Here is a 20,158-nt window from a genome sequence, read left to right on the forward strand (position 1 = left end):
CTCAGCACTGTGTAGGGTCTCCAACAGCTTCTGGCTCCAGAGCCGTGGTGGGCCAGGGGAAGTGCACAGGGCAGGCTGAGCAGAGGGCCCCAGGATGGAGGCCCAGTTCTGTCCTTTGGTGATTCCTGATGAGGGCAGGAGCTGTCTGGAGAGGGCCTGGGGAGGGCACAGTTGGCCCTGGCAATCTCTTTCCCCAGAGCCCACTTCTCTGCTTCTTGTCTGCAAACACCCCTGGACACCAAGGCTAGGGAACCTCTAGAGCTGTCCCAGATGTACCCAATTGAGACACTTGCTTCTTAGCTCTGCCAGAGTCAGGGACGGTGGATGCCCCAGGCTGGGTGACTTGAGTACTCCAGTCTGCCCTCCAAATAGCATGTGACTAATTTCTATGCATGCCATGCCTTGATATAGACTGGATGCATCAACCTCTGCTGTGTCTGGTTAAGATACAGAGGGCCCAGAGTGGCCAGGGGCTTGTCTAAGGCTTTACAGCGAGTCAGAACAGCCCTGGGGCCAGTCCATTGCTGGCATCTCTTCCATGTGCTGGAGATTCCTCCAAACACGACTCTCAGCCTTTTGTCTGCTGCCCTCCAAGTCCCCACACCCCACACCGTGAGCCCATTTGCTGGGAAGAAAAGTTGACAAGGATGGCCAGAGAGTGCCAGGGCCTACTGCAAAAGCCAAGGCGCCGCTTCCGCTAAGGCAGGGGTTATCCTACCGGTGCATTAGCACCCCCAGGGCTAGATAAATGCCAACCTCCAGGCTGTCCCAGACCATGGCAGCCAGACACCTGGGCATGGGGCCCCACGTACACTTTGATGAACACCTCCAGGCCCAGTGCATGGCCACTGGTCTCACTGTCTCCAGCCAGACAGGACCATGTTGGTGGGACTGTTGCTGGGGGAGGGAAGCAGGGACCCACAGCCTTGTCCCTCCGTGTCCAGCTCTGTTCCTCCTGCAGCCCTCAACTCACCTGTTTTAAGGGATGTGATGCCTGCTGACTGTTGGGGCTCTGCCTGCTGCTTGCCATCTGGGTCATCTTTGATGGCCGGAGTAGAGGAAACTGAGGGGTTGGAGATCGGCTTGCGAGTGGCCTTTGAGGCCTGGGAATTGGCTGAGGTTAGTCCAGGGGTCACATAACCTGAGAGGAGAGACTGAAGAAACCCAGTGTGAAAGAGGCCGCAACCCCACCCGACCCAGCCCCCCAGGCACAGTCTGCAGCCAGAAAACCAGCCCCGGGACTAGGCTGGGTCCCGCCCAGTCAGTGCAGAGTGGGTGGGCACTACGGCCCAGAGGGGGACTTCCTGAACTATTTGAATTAATACACTTTTTAGATAGACACATTTAAAAAGAAAATTTCTCATTATTAATGCAAACAGAAAATCACTAGTGCTTGCCATATATACCTTACAAGAAATCTGTTAAAGAATGTTTTTGTCGGGAATCACCTAGAATCAAAGTCAATCCTTTCCACCAAGCCCGAGGGTTAAGTACTCAGACGGTTAAGTACTCAGACGGTTAAGTACTCATGGCTCTATGCTGAATAGAGCCCTGGAGGAGGAAACAGCCTGGCTGCAGTCTGCTGGCTGGGCCACACCTGGTCCCCTGCAGATATGACCTTGCCCCAGGCCCCTGGGAAGACGGAGGGCCCAGCTCCCTGACCCGAGGGACCAGGTGGATGGCAGCCAGGCCTGGTGCTCCAGCCCCAAGACTTGAGGCTGCCAGTCTTCTCCCTTGTAGTTACCTGGGAAGGCGCTACCACCTCATCCTCGCTGGACTCTGTGGTTTCCTCCACCAAGGTCTCCCTGCTGGAGGTGGCTGGACCTACTGGAGAAGCACAGGTATCCTGTTGGCGGTCTTGGGTGGCCCCTGCTAGCCAGGCAGGGCAGACCCTTCAGGAGGGCTCCATGATGCCCTGGTCTCTGTGGGTTCCTCACCCTCCTGCTCAAGGCTTCCTATTGCTTCTCACAAAATTCAGTGCTGTTCACAGCATTCTAGGTGAGACATCTGAATGCCAAAACCTTCATTTCTAATTCTCGAGGCCCCACTTACATTTCCCTGCTCTCCCCTGCAGGGGAGGCAAGACGCTGAAGCTTTGGGGAATCAGTGAAAGGAGCCTGGTATCAAAAAGCTGAGTGGCCACACAGCAAAGCCAGGTCTCTGAAACCATCTGGACAGACCTTCTCATGGAGCTTCATGGGGGGAACTGGGGCCTAGTGCAGGAGGACCTGCGTAAGGTCGCAGAACAAGCTGAGATGCAGGGCTTGAGGCCAGAACCTGGGACCCCGCCAAGCTGCGTCTCATCCCTCTCCCGGCACTCTCACCTGGCAGGTGGGCCGACTTGGCCATCTGGGGCCCTTTAGCATCCTCCTCCATCCCTAAAGAGCTGCCGCTGCTCTCCTCGCTGTCATCTGAGCTCCCAGGGGCTTTGGCCTTGGGGTGGCCCAAGGGAGTGGTTGTGGCCTGCTGGCTGTCAGAAAGCTTGGGTTTTCTGGGATTGCTGGTCACTCCGGTTTGGACAGGGGTGCTCTGGGAACCCGTTACAGGGAATGTTCCTATAGCACTGTCAACCTAATTTGGTGAAAGGAGAAAGAATGGAAAAATTAGGGTAAGAAAGATCTGGTCCTTCCCGAACACGCCAACAGGGCTAAGCACCGTGTTAGGTGAGTCGCACATTTGCTCCTTCTCACACAACTCTCCAAGAGCGTACTGTAAATTCTGTCACATGGACCAGGCCGCTGAGGCCTGGGCAGGTAAACCAAGTGCTAAGGTCCACAGGCAGGCAGGTGCTAGTGCCAGGGTTCAGGGCCATGCCTGTGCCCTCCCTTCCATACTCTGTGGCAGGGCCAAAAGATTGGGCCAGCCTGGCCTCCGGGAGCAGAGCTGGGTGGGCCTGCTTCCCCGGGCCTCCAAGCGCACCCCATTTTGAAGACTGGGTCCTGCCAACAGGAGGCTGGGCCTCACTGGCTTCCTGGACAAGGACCTGGGTCAGTGGGAGGGAAGCTGGGTTCCTCTTTGTCGCCTGTGGGCAGCAAGAGGCAGCCTTGAGGCTCAAGGGTCCTTGGCATGCCATTTGTGCCACACCCTGGTTAGGTCCTGTCTGGCTAGCAGGAGCCATGAGGCTGGGATACGGGACTGAGGGGCAGTCAAAGGGCAATGTCCCCATCTGGGCAACAAAATGGGTGGCAAGCTTCAGGTTATGAGCAAATCATTGTTCTCAAAGAGCACAAAGACCCAGGGGAGGGAAGCAGCTCAGGCCCCAGTGGGGGCCACACCACTCAATCTGTGTCTTCACTAGGGCCAAATCTCTAACCTGGTGGTCCCCCTGGTGCCACTCCTACTTCTTATACCCACCAGCAGCCAGGACTTAAGAAAGAAACCGGGCGTGACCCCTTGCTGAGAGCCTCCGGACCTCCCACTTTCCTTCAGATGTGGCGCGGCCTTCACCATGGCCTGTGCCCTCCTCCTTGCTGCTCCAGCCAGCCGTCCCCCAAGTATGTCCCCAGAGGGCCCTGGCACCTGTTGCTTCCCTGCCTGGAGGGTACCTGGCTCATCCTGTGACTGCAGCTTCACTGTCACCGCCTCTGGAGGCCTTCCTGCCCATCTTTCTAAAGCGGGTCACCCCGTTATTCTCTGGTTTACACTGCTTCCTTCAAAGCCCCTACCAGCTGGTGAGTACCTTACTTATATTTTGGTTCCCTTGTGTAATGGCTGCCTCCCTGCTGGCCTGGGAACTCCACGAGGGCAGGCAGGGGCCCTCCCTGTCTTGTTCCTGCTGGTTCCCCAGTGCCTGGCATGGACAGATGCTCAGCACCACCTGCTGGCTGAAGGGCCTAATGGACAGCCACAGCCCAGCCACCCACCCAGCACTCACGCTCCCACACGCTCTTCTTGGCTGGAATGTGTGGTGAGCCCTGGAGTGGGTGGCACACCACCCCTCTGAGCAGGGGACGTCCACCCCCTCAGCCTACCCCAGCTCGCTCCCACCCCCTCAGAAAAAGGGGGTGGGGTGCACAGTGGGCTTCTGCCTCTCAGTGGGATAGGAAACCAAACTTATACGACGCAGAGAGCAAGGACCTGGGAGTCAGAAGACCTGGGTGCTGGCCTTGCCCAATCCTGCTCAAGCCACAGCCCTCTGGGTGGGGGGTGGCTCAGTTTTATGGTCTGAACAATGGGCCATTAACCCTACCCTGCCCAGCTTTTAGATCTAGGCATGGAACAAATAAAAATGCACTGAAAATGGTGAAGGCCGAGAAGAATGTTAAAGTCGCTATTATAAATGCTAAAAACGGCAACTTTTGTTCATGGCATTTCAAAACCAGCAGGAAAAAAAAAATCGAAAAGCCCAACCATGCTGGAAAATCTGATGAGGGACTCAGGTGCAAGGGCTGGCTCCACTGAGAGGTTGTATTCCCAGATTGCTCTTCCTGACAACTCCAAGGTGATTCGGGAAGCCAGCACCGGGGCTGCAGCCAGAAGGCCAGGAGAGCCTCTGGCCGTGGGGGTGACAGTGGTAGGAGTGGCGCCCTCCCTCACCCAGCAGGTGGTACCTGAGTGGCTGGTCCCTCCTGTTTCTTGCCATCTGATACCCGGCTGGACTCCTTGCTGTTGGTGGCCCCAGCAGCGCTGGCTTTGGGCGTTGTCCTTGGGTGAGTGGCAGACACAGTCACGTTGGCTCTAATGGCTGCAATGGAGTGGGATGGGGGCACGTCAGGGCACAGAAGCCCCACAGCCACCTTAGCAGTGACAAAAACCTGATTTGCCAGCCCTTCCTGGGGACCTGGCATTGTGCTCAGGGCTACAGAGGTAGAAGCTTATTTGTTCCCCTCCCCAAGCCTCCTCGGTAGGAGATGTCACCATTTGACAAGGCCCGGGGAGCTCAAGTGGCTGCTGTGGCAGAGACCCCAGGCTTTCTCTTCCCCTTTCTCGGCTGGCCAGGCTGCTACTCCTGAGCAGCGGGCTGGAGCGCTGTGCCAAACGACTCTCCCCGCAGTTAAAACAGTCTCTCCCGAGTCCCCTGTTTATCTGCAGAGGCTGTTGCTCCCGTGTTCACTGCAACAATTTATAACAGCCAGAAAACTCCCAGAAACAAAACCCTCTGCTTCCTCCAACATGGCACTGGCTAAATAAACTGTAGTATGCTCATGCAAAGGACTTCTTTGTAGCCAGCAGAAAAAGCCCCAGTATCACAATATATCTAGTAAAGGTTACTGAGCATTATATACAGGATATTCTCACTTTAAATATACACGCACAGGTTTTTATAAAGTTACCACTTGTCCAATGTTAACCGTAATTATTTGGGGCAGTGGGATTACGGGTGGTATTTTTTCTTTTGCAGTAACCTGTATTTTTAAATTCTCCTACCAAAATCAGGTATGATTTCCTCTTAAAAGTATTATAATAACAATAATAGTACTATTAACCATTTTCCTGCTATCACTGGTAGAATCACAGATTCTCAGAATTCAAAGAAACCACAGATCTGGTCCTATCTCCCACTGATAGATGAAATTCCTCTCTGCAATGTCTCTGCTTAGATTACTTAACCCCTTTACATGCCACCAAGGATGGGAAGCTCACTACCACCCTGCCCAGCTACTCCACATTCAGTCAGCTGTAATAGAGCTTTCTTGGAATATGTAGGAACCTGGTCCCTGCAGCTTCTTGCCAACACCTTGCTATGCGGCTTGGCCGGTGTCCTCTCCCTTCTGGGCCTCAATGTGGGACGGTGCTGGCAGCCCCCCCGCCAGCCGAGCCTGGCAGGTGCGGCAGGAGTCAGCGCTGTGTAGGGGCCATGCTCACCAGGAGTCAAGCACTGTGTAGCGGGGATCATGTCCTCATCCTCGCTCTCGGAGGAGGAACTCTTGGCTGTGCTCTCCGAGGCCCGGGCCTTCCTCGGGGTGCTCGCAGCCTGGGCTTGCGCGGGGGTAGCAGCTGGGCCAGCTGGACTACGATTAGGGTCGACAAAAATCAGAGGGGTTTTAATCACCTTGAAAAACAAAAACAAAACATACCCCCCCAGTGATTAAAGGCTTGGCCAGGGGAAGGGGAAGTTGGGGTAGGGGAGGGTTTTATAAGGCAAGGGGCCCACAGAGCTTGGGGGCAGTTGGGCACAGTCAGAGGCCGTCCCAGCTGCCCAGGGCACTTCAGCCCATGCACCTGCTAAGACCCAGCACCCCACCTGACCCTCACAGGGAACCCCCATGGTCAGCAGCATCAGCACCACTGCACAGGTGGGCAAACTGCAAGCCCACAGAGAGGAAGGGGGCCACCCAAGGACACAGTCTACTGGAAGCAGAGCCAGGGCCAGATCATCCAATTTCACCTTCTTTACTCTAGCTGACTTCAGGGACATCCACCTACTGGGTGGGGGGCTCTAAGCAGGGTTTCCCTAGGCTGCTTGGCCACAATACACGATTTGCCCAGGGAGGTGTTTCCATTCTAGTTGCCCCCACCCCAGACATTGACACAGCCCTCCTGAGATGTGGCCCAGGAGGCATCTCCCCAGCCACACCGACCCAGTTTCTTCAGCAAAGAAACGGCACATGGGAAACACAGGGTTGGTGGGTAGGAAAGAACCAACGGTTAAGACTTAAGGGACTCATAACTCAATGTAGTATGTGGCCTTTAACTGGACTCTTACTTGAACACACCAAATATAAAAAAAATACCCTTCGTGAGACAATTGAGGAACTGGGGACACTGACTGGGTAGTTGTTTCTCAGGTGGGATATTGTATTACGGTTGTGCTTTAAAGAAAAGTCCCTATCATTTAGACCTGCACGCTGCAATCCTGGTGGATGAGCTGACACGCCTGAGACTGGATTCGAAGTAAGCCAGGGGCGTTGGCAAATCGAGTGGAGGGTTTGCGTGAAACCAGCCTGCTCAGGAGTTTGTAACTGTTGCGGCTGGGGATGGTACGCGGGGGTTCTTTAAATCATTCTATCTTTGGGCATGCTTTAAATTTTCCAATAAAACGGTAAAGGAAAAAGAGAGAAAGCAGCAGCAGCAGCTCCTTGGTACCCTACAGGCCAGTCTGGTTGGGAATGGCAGCTCCCCCGAACATGCCCACTGTATGCTGGGGGGACTCCAGGTCAGTTTCCTTCTGAAAAGCCCCGGCTAACGAGCGTGTGTAACCGGGAGCCATGGAGCTGGGTAAGTCTACCTTCCACCCCCCAGATGTCAGATCCGCTTTGAGTGCTGCTCCCTCTAGCCAGTGGGGAGGAGAGGGGCAGGAGAAAGAGGGGCTGCCTAAGGCCAAGGGAGGGGTGGGGGCAGGTCTAGGACCCAGCGTCTGACTGCTGCACCACCCTGCCCAGCTCCTGAGGCTGACTTAGCACACCCTGTCCTCCAGGGTGCTGTGGAGAGAGGGGCAAAGTGAAAAGTAAAGGAGAAAGGTGGCCGCCTGGGGGGAAAGCTCTGCTGGGCTTAGGCCTTTCCTACCCCTGCCAAACAGCCTCCCCCGCGGCTGCTCTGATCTGCCACTTCCAGAGCCTTCCTTCCCACGTTATAAAAAAGAGAAGGATGGAAAGTGGGAGAAGGCTTACAGTCGAGGGAGGGGGGATCTATATATATGTGAGAAGACAGAGGAACAGATTGTCGGGGACGAAGAGAGGCACTGAACCCACTGAGGCAAACAATAGCGTCTCGGGATGTTAAAAGCAGCTCAGCAGTGAAAGCCTCCCCCCAGCTCCACCTGCCCACGCCACCCCGCCCGGCCTCTGGGCTGTGGGAGGGAGGTGGCGCAGGGGGCCTGGCTGCCGAGGCAGGGGCGGGGCGCACAGGGACCACAGCCCAGCACTGCAGTGGTAGAAGTGCAAGGACAAAGTCTGCAAGTTCAAAAAGGCAGGCTGTGCTGCCCCAGGCTGTGGGGGAAGACTCACTTCTGATCCCACCTCTGCCGGCCTTCACTGTGTGGTCAAGCCCCTGAGCTTCCTGAGCCTATTTCCCACCCGATGAAAGCGCTATTAGCAATCCCAGCCTGCGCTCACTCACTGGAAGGGTTCTGACGCACTCTGGGAACTGCCAAGCACAGCACACACAGGGGTCTAATTCTGGGATCGGAAAATACTTGTTGGAAGTGAAGCAGTGACGCCATCACTCCCTGTAGGTGCTGAGCTGTGAGGATCCAGAGGGAATCCGGACCCTCTGCTTGCAGGACCAAACCCAGGGGCTTTCTGGACAGTGCTCACTGTCCCCTGTCAAAGCCGGGCTCATCATAACTATGCCCCTATTCCAGCAAGTCTGGGACAGAGACGGGGTAGAGGCCCAGTGGCCCCATTTGCTGACCCCGGCAAGGGACATAGCCACAAAGACACCACTCCTCCAAGAGCCCCTCTCAGGACTGCCTGGGGGTTGGTTAACAGGTCCTGTTTGCACCTCAGGGGACTGAGAAATTTCACTCCTTGGGGATGTGGTCTGGAGCCTCAAGATTCAAAAGCCCCCAGGGAGTCTGACTCTAGGACTTGAGAAGGTTGAGGCTCAGAGAAGGCAAGCAGCCTTACCCAGGGTGACCAGCAGACTGGTGCCAGAGCCAGGACTGGAAGTTAGTTCTCCAGGCACGAGACAGGAGCTCCTTCCAGGACCTTAAGCCAGGCCCTGGTTTAACACCCTAATTTAGCTTCTTACGAGTTTCCTTTTTCTCTTTGATTCAACCTAAAACTTTGGGGGTATGGCCTATGCCTTTTTCTTTTTTGACAAAGTAATGGAAGAAGTGGCACTTAAAAAATTAATTTTAATTGACAGGTCAAAATTATATATATTTACGGTATACAAGATGTCTTGATGTTCATATACATTGTGGAATAGCTAAATTAAGCTATTTAACATATGCATTACTTTGCATACGGATCATTTTCTTTTCAGTTTGGTAGCCACCTGAGGCCGCAGCACAAGCCTGGCCTGAGGTTAATGCTCTGCACGACAGGGCTGCAGCACAGTGGGGGCCTAGGCACGAAGCCAGCCTCCTCTCTGCCTCCCAGCCTGGGGCTCTGCCCACCACCCTGGCATCCATCCCTTTCCCCCACTGATGGGCTAATAATAAAAACAGAGTGAAACTTGTCAATAGAGAAGTGCTCAATAAATGCATAATAATGATAATGATCATAATTAGTGAGCTGGGGTTTAAGGAGCTAAAAACCCCCCAGTTAGGCGGAGGCTGCAGCTTCCCCGGGCTATGCCCGTCTTCCCTGAATCCTCCTGGGGGAATGTACAAACTGCTGATTTTTTCTCCTTCTGTTTCTTAAATAGGGACTCCAGAATCTTCAGGACTAATGTACCAATTAAATGGTTCAGTTTAAGCATGATGTTCATTTTAATTATGTTAGTCCTCCCCCGCAGAGAGAAGCAAAGCAGCCCCCTCTCTCCTAGCTGTTTAGAACCCCAGAAAGGGAGGCGGCCTCACAAAGGTGCAGAGAACCAGAGGGCACTGCCCTGGCCCTGCAAAGGGGAGTGGTGGGGCAGCACCAGGTAGCAGGTCAGAGCATAGAAGGCCTGGGATCAAACACCAGGTCTGTCCACTTGTTATCAGCCATGTGACACCGGGGCAGGTCACTTGACTTCTCTGAGCCTCATTCCCTCCCCCTTAAAATGGGAATAAAAAAAGGACGTTCCCTCACAGGGTGGTTGTGGGGATTAAACAGAAAGCAAATATAGGGCTTAACACAGTGCCTGGCACAGAGGAAGTAACTAATGATGTTAGTTGTCATTGTCCACCATTATTTTTGTAACCTGTGCTATTGAGAAGACAAGGCAGTGAGCACCCCACTGGAGCACTGGTGTGCCAGCAGCATCCGATCTTACTGACAGATCGCTAAGAACACGGTATGTGGCTGAGCGTGGTGGCTCACACCTGTAATCCTAGCACTTTGGGAGGCAAAGGTGGGAGGATCACTTAAGGCCAGGAGTTTGAGACCAGCCTGGGCAACACAGTAAGACCTTGTCTCTACAAAAAAATTAAACAATTAGCCAGGCATGGTGATGTGCGTCTATAGTCCCAGCTATTTAGGAGGCTAAGGCAGGAGGATCACTTGAGCCCAAGAGTTTGAGGTTGCAGTGAGCTGTGATCATGTCACTGCACTCCACTCTGGGTGACAGAACAAGATCCCATCTCTCTGGGGGAAAAAAAAAAAGAATATGGTATGGACATTTAAGGGAGATGGTTATAAAAAAGACTCCATTGGCCTAGGGGTTGTAAGACTTCGGCATCTCTGGTTAGGCCCTGGGAGGGGAACCAGTGCTCTGAGGGCCTGGCAGAAGCTTCTGGATCTTGGGGCTGGAGGACAAAGGGCAGTGCTGTCTGATAGAAGGGCCTGGGTTCACGCGGAAGCTTGGACCACTCCAGCATGGCTGACTTGGGCCTCTGGCGCAAGATGGGGAGATAAGGTGGGCTTGGTCTCATCCCTGGGGATGTAGCTGGGCAGGCCCATGGGCTTTGCGCTCTGGGTGCCGCAGAGCGTGTGCAGGTGTGCCACAGCTGCCCAAGTCATGATCTCAGGCAGGGTTTGCGGGTCATGGGATTCTGACAAGCCCTGTGGAGAAGGCCGCCAGTCCCAAAAAGGAAATGGAGATATATAGGGAGCCAGGGGCCAGCGTCTGCACCTTCCTCAGCCTCCTATGAATCATGGGAACCCTCAGGGCCTTGATCCCTGACCTGTCAAACGGGGCGACACCACCTGTCCTCCTGCCAGTAACAGGCACTCCTTACAGGCAGGGACTGTGCCAAGTGCTGGCACAGGGGCACAGAGGGAGGAAAGTGGCACCACTGTCCCTGCTTTACAGCTGGAACACTGAGCCTCAGAGGGGGGAGGCATTTGCCCAGGACCACGGAGCTGGTGGGTGGCAGAGCTGGGCTTCGCCCCGACACTGCCTGGCTCTGAAGCCTGTGTGTTCAAATGTGCTCTGCCGCCTGCCTCACAGGGTCACTGTTCAGATGACTGTCACAACAGAGGAAAGAGCTCTAGAAACTACAAAGTGCTGTTTAAATATGGAGAGACATGGGAAAGATCCACCCTCCCCCACAGAAGCCTGTGGCCCAGCTCCGAGCCCGTGGCGTGTTCGGAGGGAAGGCAAGGCCTACCTGGCTCGCTGGCAGCTCTTCGTCGCTGCTCTCCGAGGACCCCGCTGCCTTCTTGTCTGGGGGTGCTGGGGCCAGGGTCTTGCTTCTGCCGGTTTTCAAGTTACCATTCTTCTGAGGGGACAAGACCTGGATATGCACATGGTTGGGGAGAGGGGCGTTAGCGGAGGGGGAACACCGCCAGCAGGCAGCGACCCTCATGCACTCTGGCTCTCCCAGGAAGGCAGCGTGGTCCGTTCCTACACACACGCAGGGACAGCTGCTGGTCCAGCATGTCCCGCAGCCACTGGAAATGCACACCTCCACCCTGCTGTCCTCCTTCCAGAGCTGACTCTGAACTTGGAATGGATATAGGACTCAGATGCAGCTAAAACCCGAGGGCTGCAATGCTGTTGGCGCGTAGTCTCTATGAGAGGTGACAGCAGCTTGGGACAAGGTTGCAGGTGTGAGCCAGTGGTCCCAGCACAGCTCACATCTGGTTGTAACACATGCAGCTAAAAGCGGGAGCTGCCTAGAAGCCATCCCCCTGCCAGAACAGGCATGATGACGGGGCCAGCTTGCTGGGCCCTGAGATTGGAGGCTAGGGGACAGCTGTGTGTGTCCCTACTTGGGTAGAGGCGCTACCTTTTACTACTCAGCCCAGCAAGAAAAGTGGGACTCAGGCTGCCTGACCTTCCAATTCCTCAAGAGAAGCTAGACAATCCTGATTTGAACATGTCATTTCCCAATTTTTAAATGGGGCAACTATTAACACACACTGCTGGTATGTCCTCAACAGCCATGCCCCCAAGTCCTCCTTGCTAACAAAACCCTGATTCTGTTCCAGTGGCCCCCACCATACACCTGGGGGAGGGCGGCCCCTCCTCCCAGCCAGGATGGGAACTTGGCCCCTCCTCAACCACTGGGGGCAGGAGATGGGGGCGGCATGTCTAACCCGAGGTCTGGACGAGGAGACCTGAAGGGAAGTCTACTCCTAGCCCTTTAGGAGACGCTGCAGCCCAGCTGTGCCAATGAGGCTGGTGGGGCATAGAGATGGAAGACATCTGGTCACCAATGATGCTGAGTTGCTGAAGGAACCACTTTTACAACAGCTGGACCCTTGGACTTCGTGCATTGTGAGCTAATCAGTCCCCTTATCATGTAAGCTCTTTGGAATTGGGTTTTCTCCTGCAGCTTAGGACATTGAGACTGATAGAGCAATTCACTGAAAACTTAAAATCCAAAAAACTGCCCAGGCCACAGGCTGGGGCCTGTGTCTTAGCCTGGCACCTGGAGGAGACTGCAGCCTGCAGGACAGCTGCCTTTGCTGACTACACGCCTGCATGCCCCGCCCCTTTGCACACACTGCTTCCCCCGCCTGGAGGACCCCTCTCCACTCTGGGTCTTGCGAATGCCTGGTTTTCCTTCAAGTTCAGCTCAATCATCCCTTCTTCTGACCTCTCAGAGACCTGTTCTCCCAGCTCCATCAGACAGAGCACCACCAGAATATTCGTTGATAATCCAGACACCTGTCTTGCCTTATATACAGTAAGCTCCTTGAGGGCAGGGCTAATGTCTTTCATTGCCAGCAGTTTGACGTACCAAAGGCAGAGAGGTTAGTGCTATGAGCATTTAACAGGGTTCTCAGTGCTTGTTTTTTTTTTTTTTGATACAGGTCTTGTTCTGTCTCCTGGGCCAGAGTGCAGTGGTATCAGCTTAGCTCACTGCAACCTCAAACTCCTGGGCTCAAGCGATCCTCCTATCTCAGCCTCCTGAGTAGCTGGGACTACAGGCACATGCCGTGATGCCTGGCTAATTTTTCTATTTTTTGTAGAGATGGGTCTCACTCTTGCTCAGGCTGGTCTTGAACTCCTGACCTCAAGTGATCCTCCTGCCTAGGCCTCCCAGGGTGCTAGGATTACAGGCGTGAGCCACTGCGCTTGGCCACGGCGCTGGTTTCATTCATGAAGAAAAAAGAAATCTAAGAAGGGATGGAGCTTGGCCTGGCGCGAGGACTTCCTTAAGAAAAGGAAGACCTGGCCACATGGAGGGCACATTTCCATAGTCACGATAGCTGATAGGAGTGTCCCTCTAGATGGGCAAGGGTTCTCCAGGTTGCCCTACTTATCACTTCTCCCTACTGTCTCTCCTGACACCAAGGCACCAGGCCAGTTGCCACCTGTCACTTCCACCAGGCCTGTGTCAATCATTTCCATCACACGCCCGAGTCCTGCAGTAGTGGAGGGTGCCGCCCTGCAATTCTGTAGGACGTAGTAGGCCCTGCTGCCTTCTGCAAGCAGACAGGAAACCTGTCTGGATTTTTCCTCTCTTCCCACTCCCTGGGAGATGCACCTATGTGAGTAGTCTTGAGCATAGGAGAGGGAGGTGACTTCCTCCACTTCCCCAGGGCCTCAGGGTACCTGCCCCACACTTCAAGCCTCCTCATGACTCTCTGACTGGGACGTCTTTGGCTTCTTGGCCTCATGTGCCTTGGCAGGAGTTGCAGACCTAGCCTTCCAGGGGGCTGGTGTCTGCGCGTGCTGCGGAGGCTTCGACAGACGGAGCAAGTAGGCCGCCTTTCATTGCGAGGCCTTGGTTTGGGGGTTTTATGGGTTTTATCTAAGGAGACGTGCAGGACAGCAGCCGGGGTGAGGGATCCTGAAGTGAGAGCCTTAAGCTGGTCTTCCTTCCTTACCTGGCCCTGAACCCCAGTGCTCAAACTCCTGAGCTCAAACGATCTGATCCTCCCGCCTCGGCCTCCCAGAGTGCTAGGATTACAGGCACGAGCCACCGCGCCCAGCCAGAACCCCAGTTCTGATGGAGGTGTGGGTGGTGGTAGCTTGGCTGGTGGGTCTCACCTGGGCTGGGGTCACGGCTGCCGGGGCCTTCCCCTCACCGTCTGACTCCTCACTGCTGCTCTCCGAGTCCTCCTCCCTCTTCCCCACCTGGGCTTGGGCGGCTGCAGGTCCCGTCTTCCCAGGAGTTCCTGGGGCAGCCCCTTTCCTCGGGGACTCCTTGGCAGGGGCTGAGGCAGCTCTGACTTGGAGGGTCTTCCCCAAAGGCTTTGCCTGGCGTGAGAAACAGAATGAGGGGTGAGCCCGGAGGGTGGATGTGTGAGGAGACACAGGAGACCGATGGGGCAAACGCAGCTGTGCCCCATGCAAGGGCGGGGCCCCGGCACGCCTATGGCTCCCAGCACGAGAGGAAAGCGCAGGGCTGCCCTCTGGGCCTCACCGGAGCTGGCGCCTCTTCCTCACTGTCCGACTCCTCACTGCTCTCTGAGTCCTCCTCTCTCGGCCCTGTCTGGGCCTGGGCTGCTGTGGCCCCTGCATTCCCCACACTTGGCACAGGTGCCTGGGCCCTCACTGAGACGGCACTGTTCTGGAGGGTTCTTGCTGGTGGCTTTGCCTGAATGGTGAGACGACGGTATCAGGGATGGAAGTGGACAACATGATTCCTTTTAGGTTAAGCTCCCCACCATGGCGTCACTGTGGGAGGTCACCCCTGCCCACGCAGGGCCCTTGTCCAGGCAGGGGCAGTGCCTGGTCCTCCTCTCCATCCCAACCCCGACACCTCCTGTGGCTTCTGGCCCCACGTGCCTTGGCTGTGGACCCCTGTTTGGTTTGAGCAGCTGCAGCGACACCTTTTCCAGGAACTGACGTTGCCCCTTTGGCTGAAGACACTCTGGTGGCAGCTGGGCTGGCTTTGGCCAGAGGCATTTTCACCGAGGCCTTTACCTGGAAGGAGAAAAGGGAAATACGGAGGGAGAAGGTGAGACACAGTAGAGCAGTTAGCCAAGAGCACTAATTTGGGAGTCAGATACCTGAGTTTAGAGTCTGGCGCCTCCATTTAATAGCTGTGTGAACCCAAGCAAATCATTTGATCTCACTGGGCCTCAGTTTCCTCCTCTGTAAAATGGGGATAATAATGAGGCCCACCTATAGAGTTATTGTGAGGATTAAATAGGAGGTTCAGAGTTTAACACAGTGCATGGCACATAATAAGCACTCAAATAAACCTATTATTATAGCCTTTTCTTAGTGTTAGCCAAGCACAAGACTACCCAGAACAAAGGTGTTTTCTAGGCTCCCTTTCAGCCAGGTGGCCATGTCATTAAATTCTGGCTACTGAATGTGAGTTGAGTGCCATAAAAGGTAGGAAACATGTTTCTTCTCCCTCCTGGCTGGCTGGAATGCTGAGCTAATCGCTGGAGCTCAAACAGCCACCTTAGTCCATGAGGTGAAGCCAGATACTGAGGATGGCAGAACAAGACAGAAAGCCATTGCTGTTTGAGGTTTTCTTCAGCTTCACCTAATCTTAACTGATATCCAGGGAATCCCTAAAAGGCCTGTCCTGGTCTCTAGCTAATATATATCTAGAGAGATGAGAGCAAGCCCTGCTAATGTGAAACCAAACGAGGAACTTGGCAGCATCTCAAGGCCTCTGCCTCACTCAGAGATTTCATCTGGTCAGTGTCAGAAGACGCCCCCTCCTCTTAGCATCCCTCATCTACATGAGACCAGGCGAAACCAAGAGTCAAGACTTCAAGAAGACAAATTCCCTAAGGCGTGGACTGTGTGACTGAGGCCGAGGCGCTCATCAGCGTAGCACTTCAGCCTGCCAGAGGGGAGTCATGTCTCTTACACAGATGAGAGAGAACAAAACAAAAGACACAAAGACTAGCTTGACCTAACAAGTCTCCATACCTAAAAAAAGAATTAAAATCACACAAAGCATGTCCTCCAACCACATATGATTAAATTAGAAATCAACAACAAAATGAAACCTGGGTAATCCCAAATATTTGGAAATTAAACAACTCACTTCTAAATAACCCCTGGTTCAAAGAATAAAAACAAAACACCCACCTCATGGTACAGGTAGGAGGCTCAGATGGGAAGACAAATATTTACGTGACCTGCACAGTGCAACTCCGCGAGGCACTGAGTCTGGAATGTGCCTGCAGCTTGGAGAAGGGCGGAAGAGCCTGCTGGGCTGAGACCCTGGAAGGGGCCCCTGCGTGCCTTAAAACCTCAGCAGAGGAATCCTGGGAACTTGGGTTCCACAAGTCAACAGTGAGATGGGGACAAAAAAAAATCTACAGAAATGTGTGCTCTGGTACGGGGAAAAGAGAAATGACTAATTTGAGTGGTTACTGAAAAAAAATAAAAAGAATGACAATTAAAAATAATAAACAGTGGGTGGGTGAGTATAGGGAGTGAGCTATCTTCACTGCCCTCAGCTCCTCCCGGCTGGGAGAGCCAACTCTTGATTGTTCCACAGTAGCCCGCCCACCCTCAGAGTGACGGGGCAGAGGGCTGGCTGCGTGCAGGCCCCTTGCTGGGTGCGGCAGGGGAGGTCTCACCCTAACCTGCGGGGCTGATCTCCACTCTGCAGGAGAGTAAGCGGAGGCTCCGAAGGATTACATCACATGCCAGCATGTGGAGCTGGGACTCGAACCCAGGCAGTCTGCCTCCCAACCCCTGCCATCCACCCCAACACCCTACGGCGTGATCCCACCAGAACGTGCTGTCTGTGGCAAGTCACCAGAGCCAGGCACTCTCCCATCCCCCGGCCTCGCACAGGCTGCTTTCTCTGCCTGCAACATGTCACCAGGCCACCTCGTTCGGCCCAGGGTTCAGACGTCATTGCTGCTTCCAAAAGCCCTGGACGCTCTCACCTGTCGCGTTCCGCAGCCCAGATGCACCCTCGACCACAGTCCCATCACACCATGCTGGAAGAACCTGTGCACTCATCTATGTCCCCATCGAGGCGGGACCTCCCTGAGGGCCAGGGCCATAGCAGTCCCCCAGCAGGGGGGCGCCCGGCAGAGTGGGACCTCCACAGAGTGTATGGAAAGCACAGGCAACCAGGGGGAGCTCAAAAAGCCACGAAGGAGACCCTGGAGCTCCAGAAGGCAAAGGAGACACAGAGCGACGAGTGGGGAACGAGGTTCTGCACGCTGGGGGCAAGGTGGCCCCAGACAAGCCGATCCTCAGCTCTGCACAGGCACAGGTGTGTGGGGGATGGGCTGGCGCCTCCCAGGCCTCACCTGCGCTGGAGCTGTGGCTGCGTCCTCACTGTCGGATTCCTCCTCACTGCTCTCGGAGTCTTCCTGCGCCTCTGCTTTGACTTGGGTGACTGCAAGTCCTGTCTTCCCGGGAAGGACTGGGGCAGTCCCTTGCCCTGAGGGCCCCGTGGTGGGCACTGAGGCAGCTTTTGCTTGGAGGCCTTTCCCCACAGACTTCGCCTGGGATGACAAGTGGAAGAGAAGTTTCTCACAGGAGCCCAAAGGACCACATGGGGGCTGGCCCTGAGGGCAGCCCAGCAAACGCACGGCTCACCTGTCCCACTGCTGCCACAGGAGCCGCCTCCTCTTCCTCACTCTCTGACTCCTCGCTGCTAGAAGAGTCCTCCTCTGGTCTCTGGGCTGGAGGAGCCACTGCTCCTGCTTTCCAAGGGGCTGGGGTGCCCACTCGCACAGAGGGGGTCTTGGCAGACGCAAGGGTACTGGGGGTGCCTTTCCTTGGGGAGGCCTTGGTCTGAGGAGTTTTCAGAGCTGGTTTTGCCTGAGGGGACACCGAAGATGGGCTGGAGAAGGCTCTTGGATTCAGAGCCCCCCGTTCGTCCATTCTGGGGTGAAGCCCCACTGCCATTCTTCCCTGCCAGCTGGAACCTGCGCTGCGACAGAAGAGCAGCACGGCTCCCTGCGGTGCTGACGGCGGAGTGGGGGGTCAGGCCGCACAGCGGCCTCCTCCCCCAGCCTCACCTGAGCCGGAGGCACGGCTGCTGGCGCCTCCTCCTCGCTGTCAGACGACTCCTCGCTGCTCTCTGAGTCTGTCTTAGACCTTTCAGCCTTGACCAGAGTGGCCACAGGCCCTGCCTTCTGAGGGCCCACAGGGACAGTCCCCTTTCCCAATGGCACCTTGGCAGGACTGGAGGCAGGTCTGACTTGGAGGATTTTTCCCGAGGGCTTTGCCTGGAGCGAAACGCACAGGATCAGGAGAGGGGCCCACACGGCGGACGTGTGCAGACACGAGAGACTGCGAAGGCAGACAGAGTCTCAGTGTGGAAAGAGGGCAGGCAGGTGGGGGCCTCGTGGGGCTCTGCATTGATGGGGAAAGAAGAGCCTGACAGGACAGATGGGGCCTCACCTGGGCCGGGGCCACGGCTGTGGGAGCTTCCCCCTCACTGTCTGACGACTCCTCACTGCTGCTCGTTGGGTCCTCCTGCTTCCCCACCTGGGCAAAGGGGGGTGCGGTCCCCGCCTTCCCAGGGAGCACTGGGATGGTGCCTTTCCCCGAGGGCCTCACACCCAGGGTGGAGGCAGGTCTCACCTGGGGGTTTTTCCCCACGGGCTTTGCCTGGGAGTGACAAAGGACGAGATCAGGGCAGGGAGCCCAGAGGGAGAACGTGCGTGAAGACACAGGCAGTAGGCAGGCAAACGGAGCCGCACAGGCGCTAGGCACAGAGGGAAGGAAAGCCCACAGGAGGCATTCCGAGGCAGGGCGTGGGCCGTGCAGGGTGTCCTCCAGCCTCACCTGGGCCGGGCTCACGGCTGCCGGGGCCTCCCCATCGCTGTCCGACTCCTCGCTGCTGCTCCCCGAGTCCTCCTCCTGCTTCCCCGCCTGGGCCTGGGCAGCTGCAGGCCCTGTCTTCCCAGGGGGTGCTGCGACAGCCCCTTTCCTCGGGGACTCCTTGGCAGGGGCTGAGGCAGCTCTGACCTGGGGGGTCTTCTCTGAGGGCCTCCCCTGTGGTGAGAAACAGAACAGAGCCCAGAGGGCGGACATGTGAGGAGACACAGGAGAGCAGAGACAGACGACCACACAGTGAGTGGGGAGAGGGCCTGGGGTTGAGGCGCGCCTGGGGTCTCCCTCCCCGGGCCTCACCTGAAGCGGGGCCTTGGCAGCAGGTGTCTCCTTCTCACTGTCCGACTCCTCCTCACTACTGCTCTCCGAGTCCTCCTCTGGCTTCCCTGCTTTGGCCTGGGTGGCTATGGGCCCTGCCTTCCCAGGGGGTGCTAGGGTGGGCCCTTTCCCAGGGGTCCCCTTGGCAGGGGCCGAGGCAGCTCGGATCTGAAGAATTTTCTCGGAGGCTTTTACCTGGTAAAAGAGAAAGAGCAGTTGTTCTCCTGTCTCTGAAAACTCTCTGATGATGCCTTCAGGCTAAAGCCCAGAGGCCTTAATCGGTGCAAAAGACACCCTGCTTCTCTCCCACGGGCGCCAGCTGGTGCTCCAGCCACATTCTGGTCCCTCAAAAATGCACCAGTGTCACACTCTCACTCCTGGGGCCTCACGCCCCCTGCCCCCTTCTACCTGGCCACTGCCTCCTCAGCCTCTGGGTCCCAGACAGACACTGCTTTTCCAGGGCGGTTCTCCCCGAGGCCCCCCGGCTGCCCTAGCACACAGGGTGGTTACACCCTGTCCCCTGCTGGGTTCCCATCAGCTGGAGAGCTCTGTGGGCATCGGCACCTCCAGGAGCATACCTGACTGGGCTGGGGAGGGGGCGCAGAGGCCCGAGGGAGGAGGCAGTCTGAACATGCGGAAGGGACTGGGGGAGGCCCTCTCTGGGCTCTGCATGTGGAAAGCAGCAGGACCCTGGGAAGCCCGTCCTCAGCCTCACGGGCGAGGTCTCCACGCTGGCCTCTTCACTAACTCGGCCTTGCCGTTCTCAGGCTCTGCACTGCCTTGGGGCCCTAGCAAAAGGAGGGCCCGTCTTCCCTGGAAAGGCCCTGGCCACTCAGCCCTGGGTCGCCCCCCTAGAAAACAGCAGCTCTGATACTCTAAAAACCTTCCCTTGTAGAAGGTACAGGCTGCTCCAGACAGGCTGTGCTTAGCCTGATTCTTTTTAAATTGTTGAGTCAATGTAGGAAAAGCAGATTTTACGTAAAAGTTCACATTTGCACTCCTAAAAGAGGGACGCCCACGCAACACTTGGTAGCCCTTGGGCACAGCAAACCTGACCAAGCTGAGGAGCAGCGGTCGCCCGTGGATGGGGTCTGCACGCTCTGTTCCACTCCTCTGTGCCTTGGCTCCCCCGGGGCCTCACCTGGCTGGGGGTCCCCGCAGGGGCCTCCTCTTCATTTTCAGACGACTCCTCGCT

The 20,158-nt window shown here is 56.0% G+C and overlaps 1 protein-coding gene across 1 annotated transcript in view; it reads right to left on the reverse strand.

The window, feature by feature from the left end:
* The window catches only part of TCOF1 (Treacher Collins-Franceschetti syndrome 1), a 37,771-nt gene that overhangs the window by 4,868 nt on the left and 12,745 nt on the right, over positions 1 to 20,158 (reverse strand). Inside the window, exons 7-20 of the mRNA XM_012658281.1 lie at positions 18,598 to 19,158; positions 18,211 to 18,420; positions 17,826 to 18,035; positions 17,401 to 17,625; positions 17,109 to 17,306; positions 14,656 to 14,793; positions 14,291 to 14,464; positions 13,915 to 14,124; positions 11,081 to 11,206; positions 5,806 to 5,992; positions 4,551 to 4,684; positions 2,325 to 2,571; positions 1,745 to 1,824; positions 974 to 1,154 (exon numbers count right to left, since the gene is read on the reverse strand). Coding sequence (XP_012513735.1) covers positions 974 to 1,154; positions 1,745 to 1,824; positions 2,325 to 2,571; positions 4,551 to 4,684; positions 5,806 to 5,992; positions 11,081 to 11,206; positions 13,915 to 14,124; positions 14,291 to 14,464; positions 14,656 to 14,793; positions 17,109 to 17,306; positions 17,401 to 17,625; positions 17,826 to 18,035; positions 18,211 to 18,420; positions 18,598 to 19,158 — 2,881 coding nt within the window. The remainder of the gene's footprint in view (positions 1 to 973; positions 1,155 to 1,744; positions 1,825 to 2,324; positions 2,572 to 4,550; positions 4,685 to 5,805; positions 5,993 to 11,080; positions 11,207 to 13,914; positions 14,125 to 14,290; positions 14,465 to 14,655; positions 14,794 to 17,108; positions 17,307 to 17,400; positions 17,626 to 17,825; positions 18,036 to 18,210; positions 18,421 to 18,597; positions 19,159 to 20,158) is intronic.

This window comes from Propithecus coquereli, unplaced genomic scaffold, assembly GCF_000956105.1.
Source record: "Propithecus coquereli isolate 6110/MARCELLA unplaced genomic scaffold, Pcoq_1.0 Scaffold58, whole genome shotgun sequence".
NCBI classification, from domain to species: domain Eukaryota; kingdom Metazoa; phylum Chordata; class Mammalia; order Primates; family Indriidae; genus Propithecus; species Propithecus coquereli.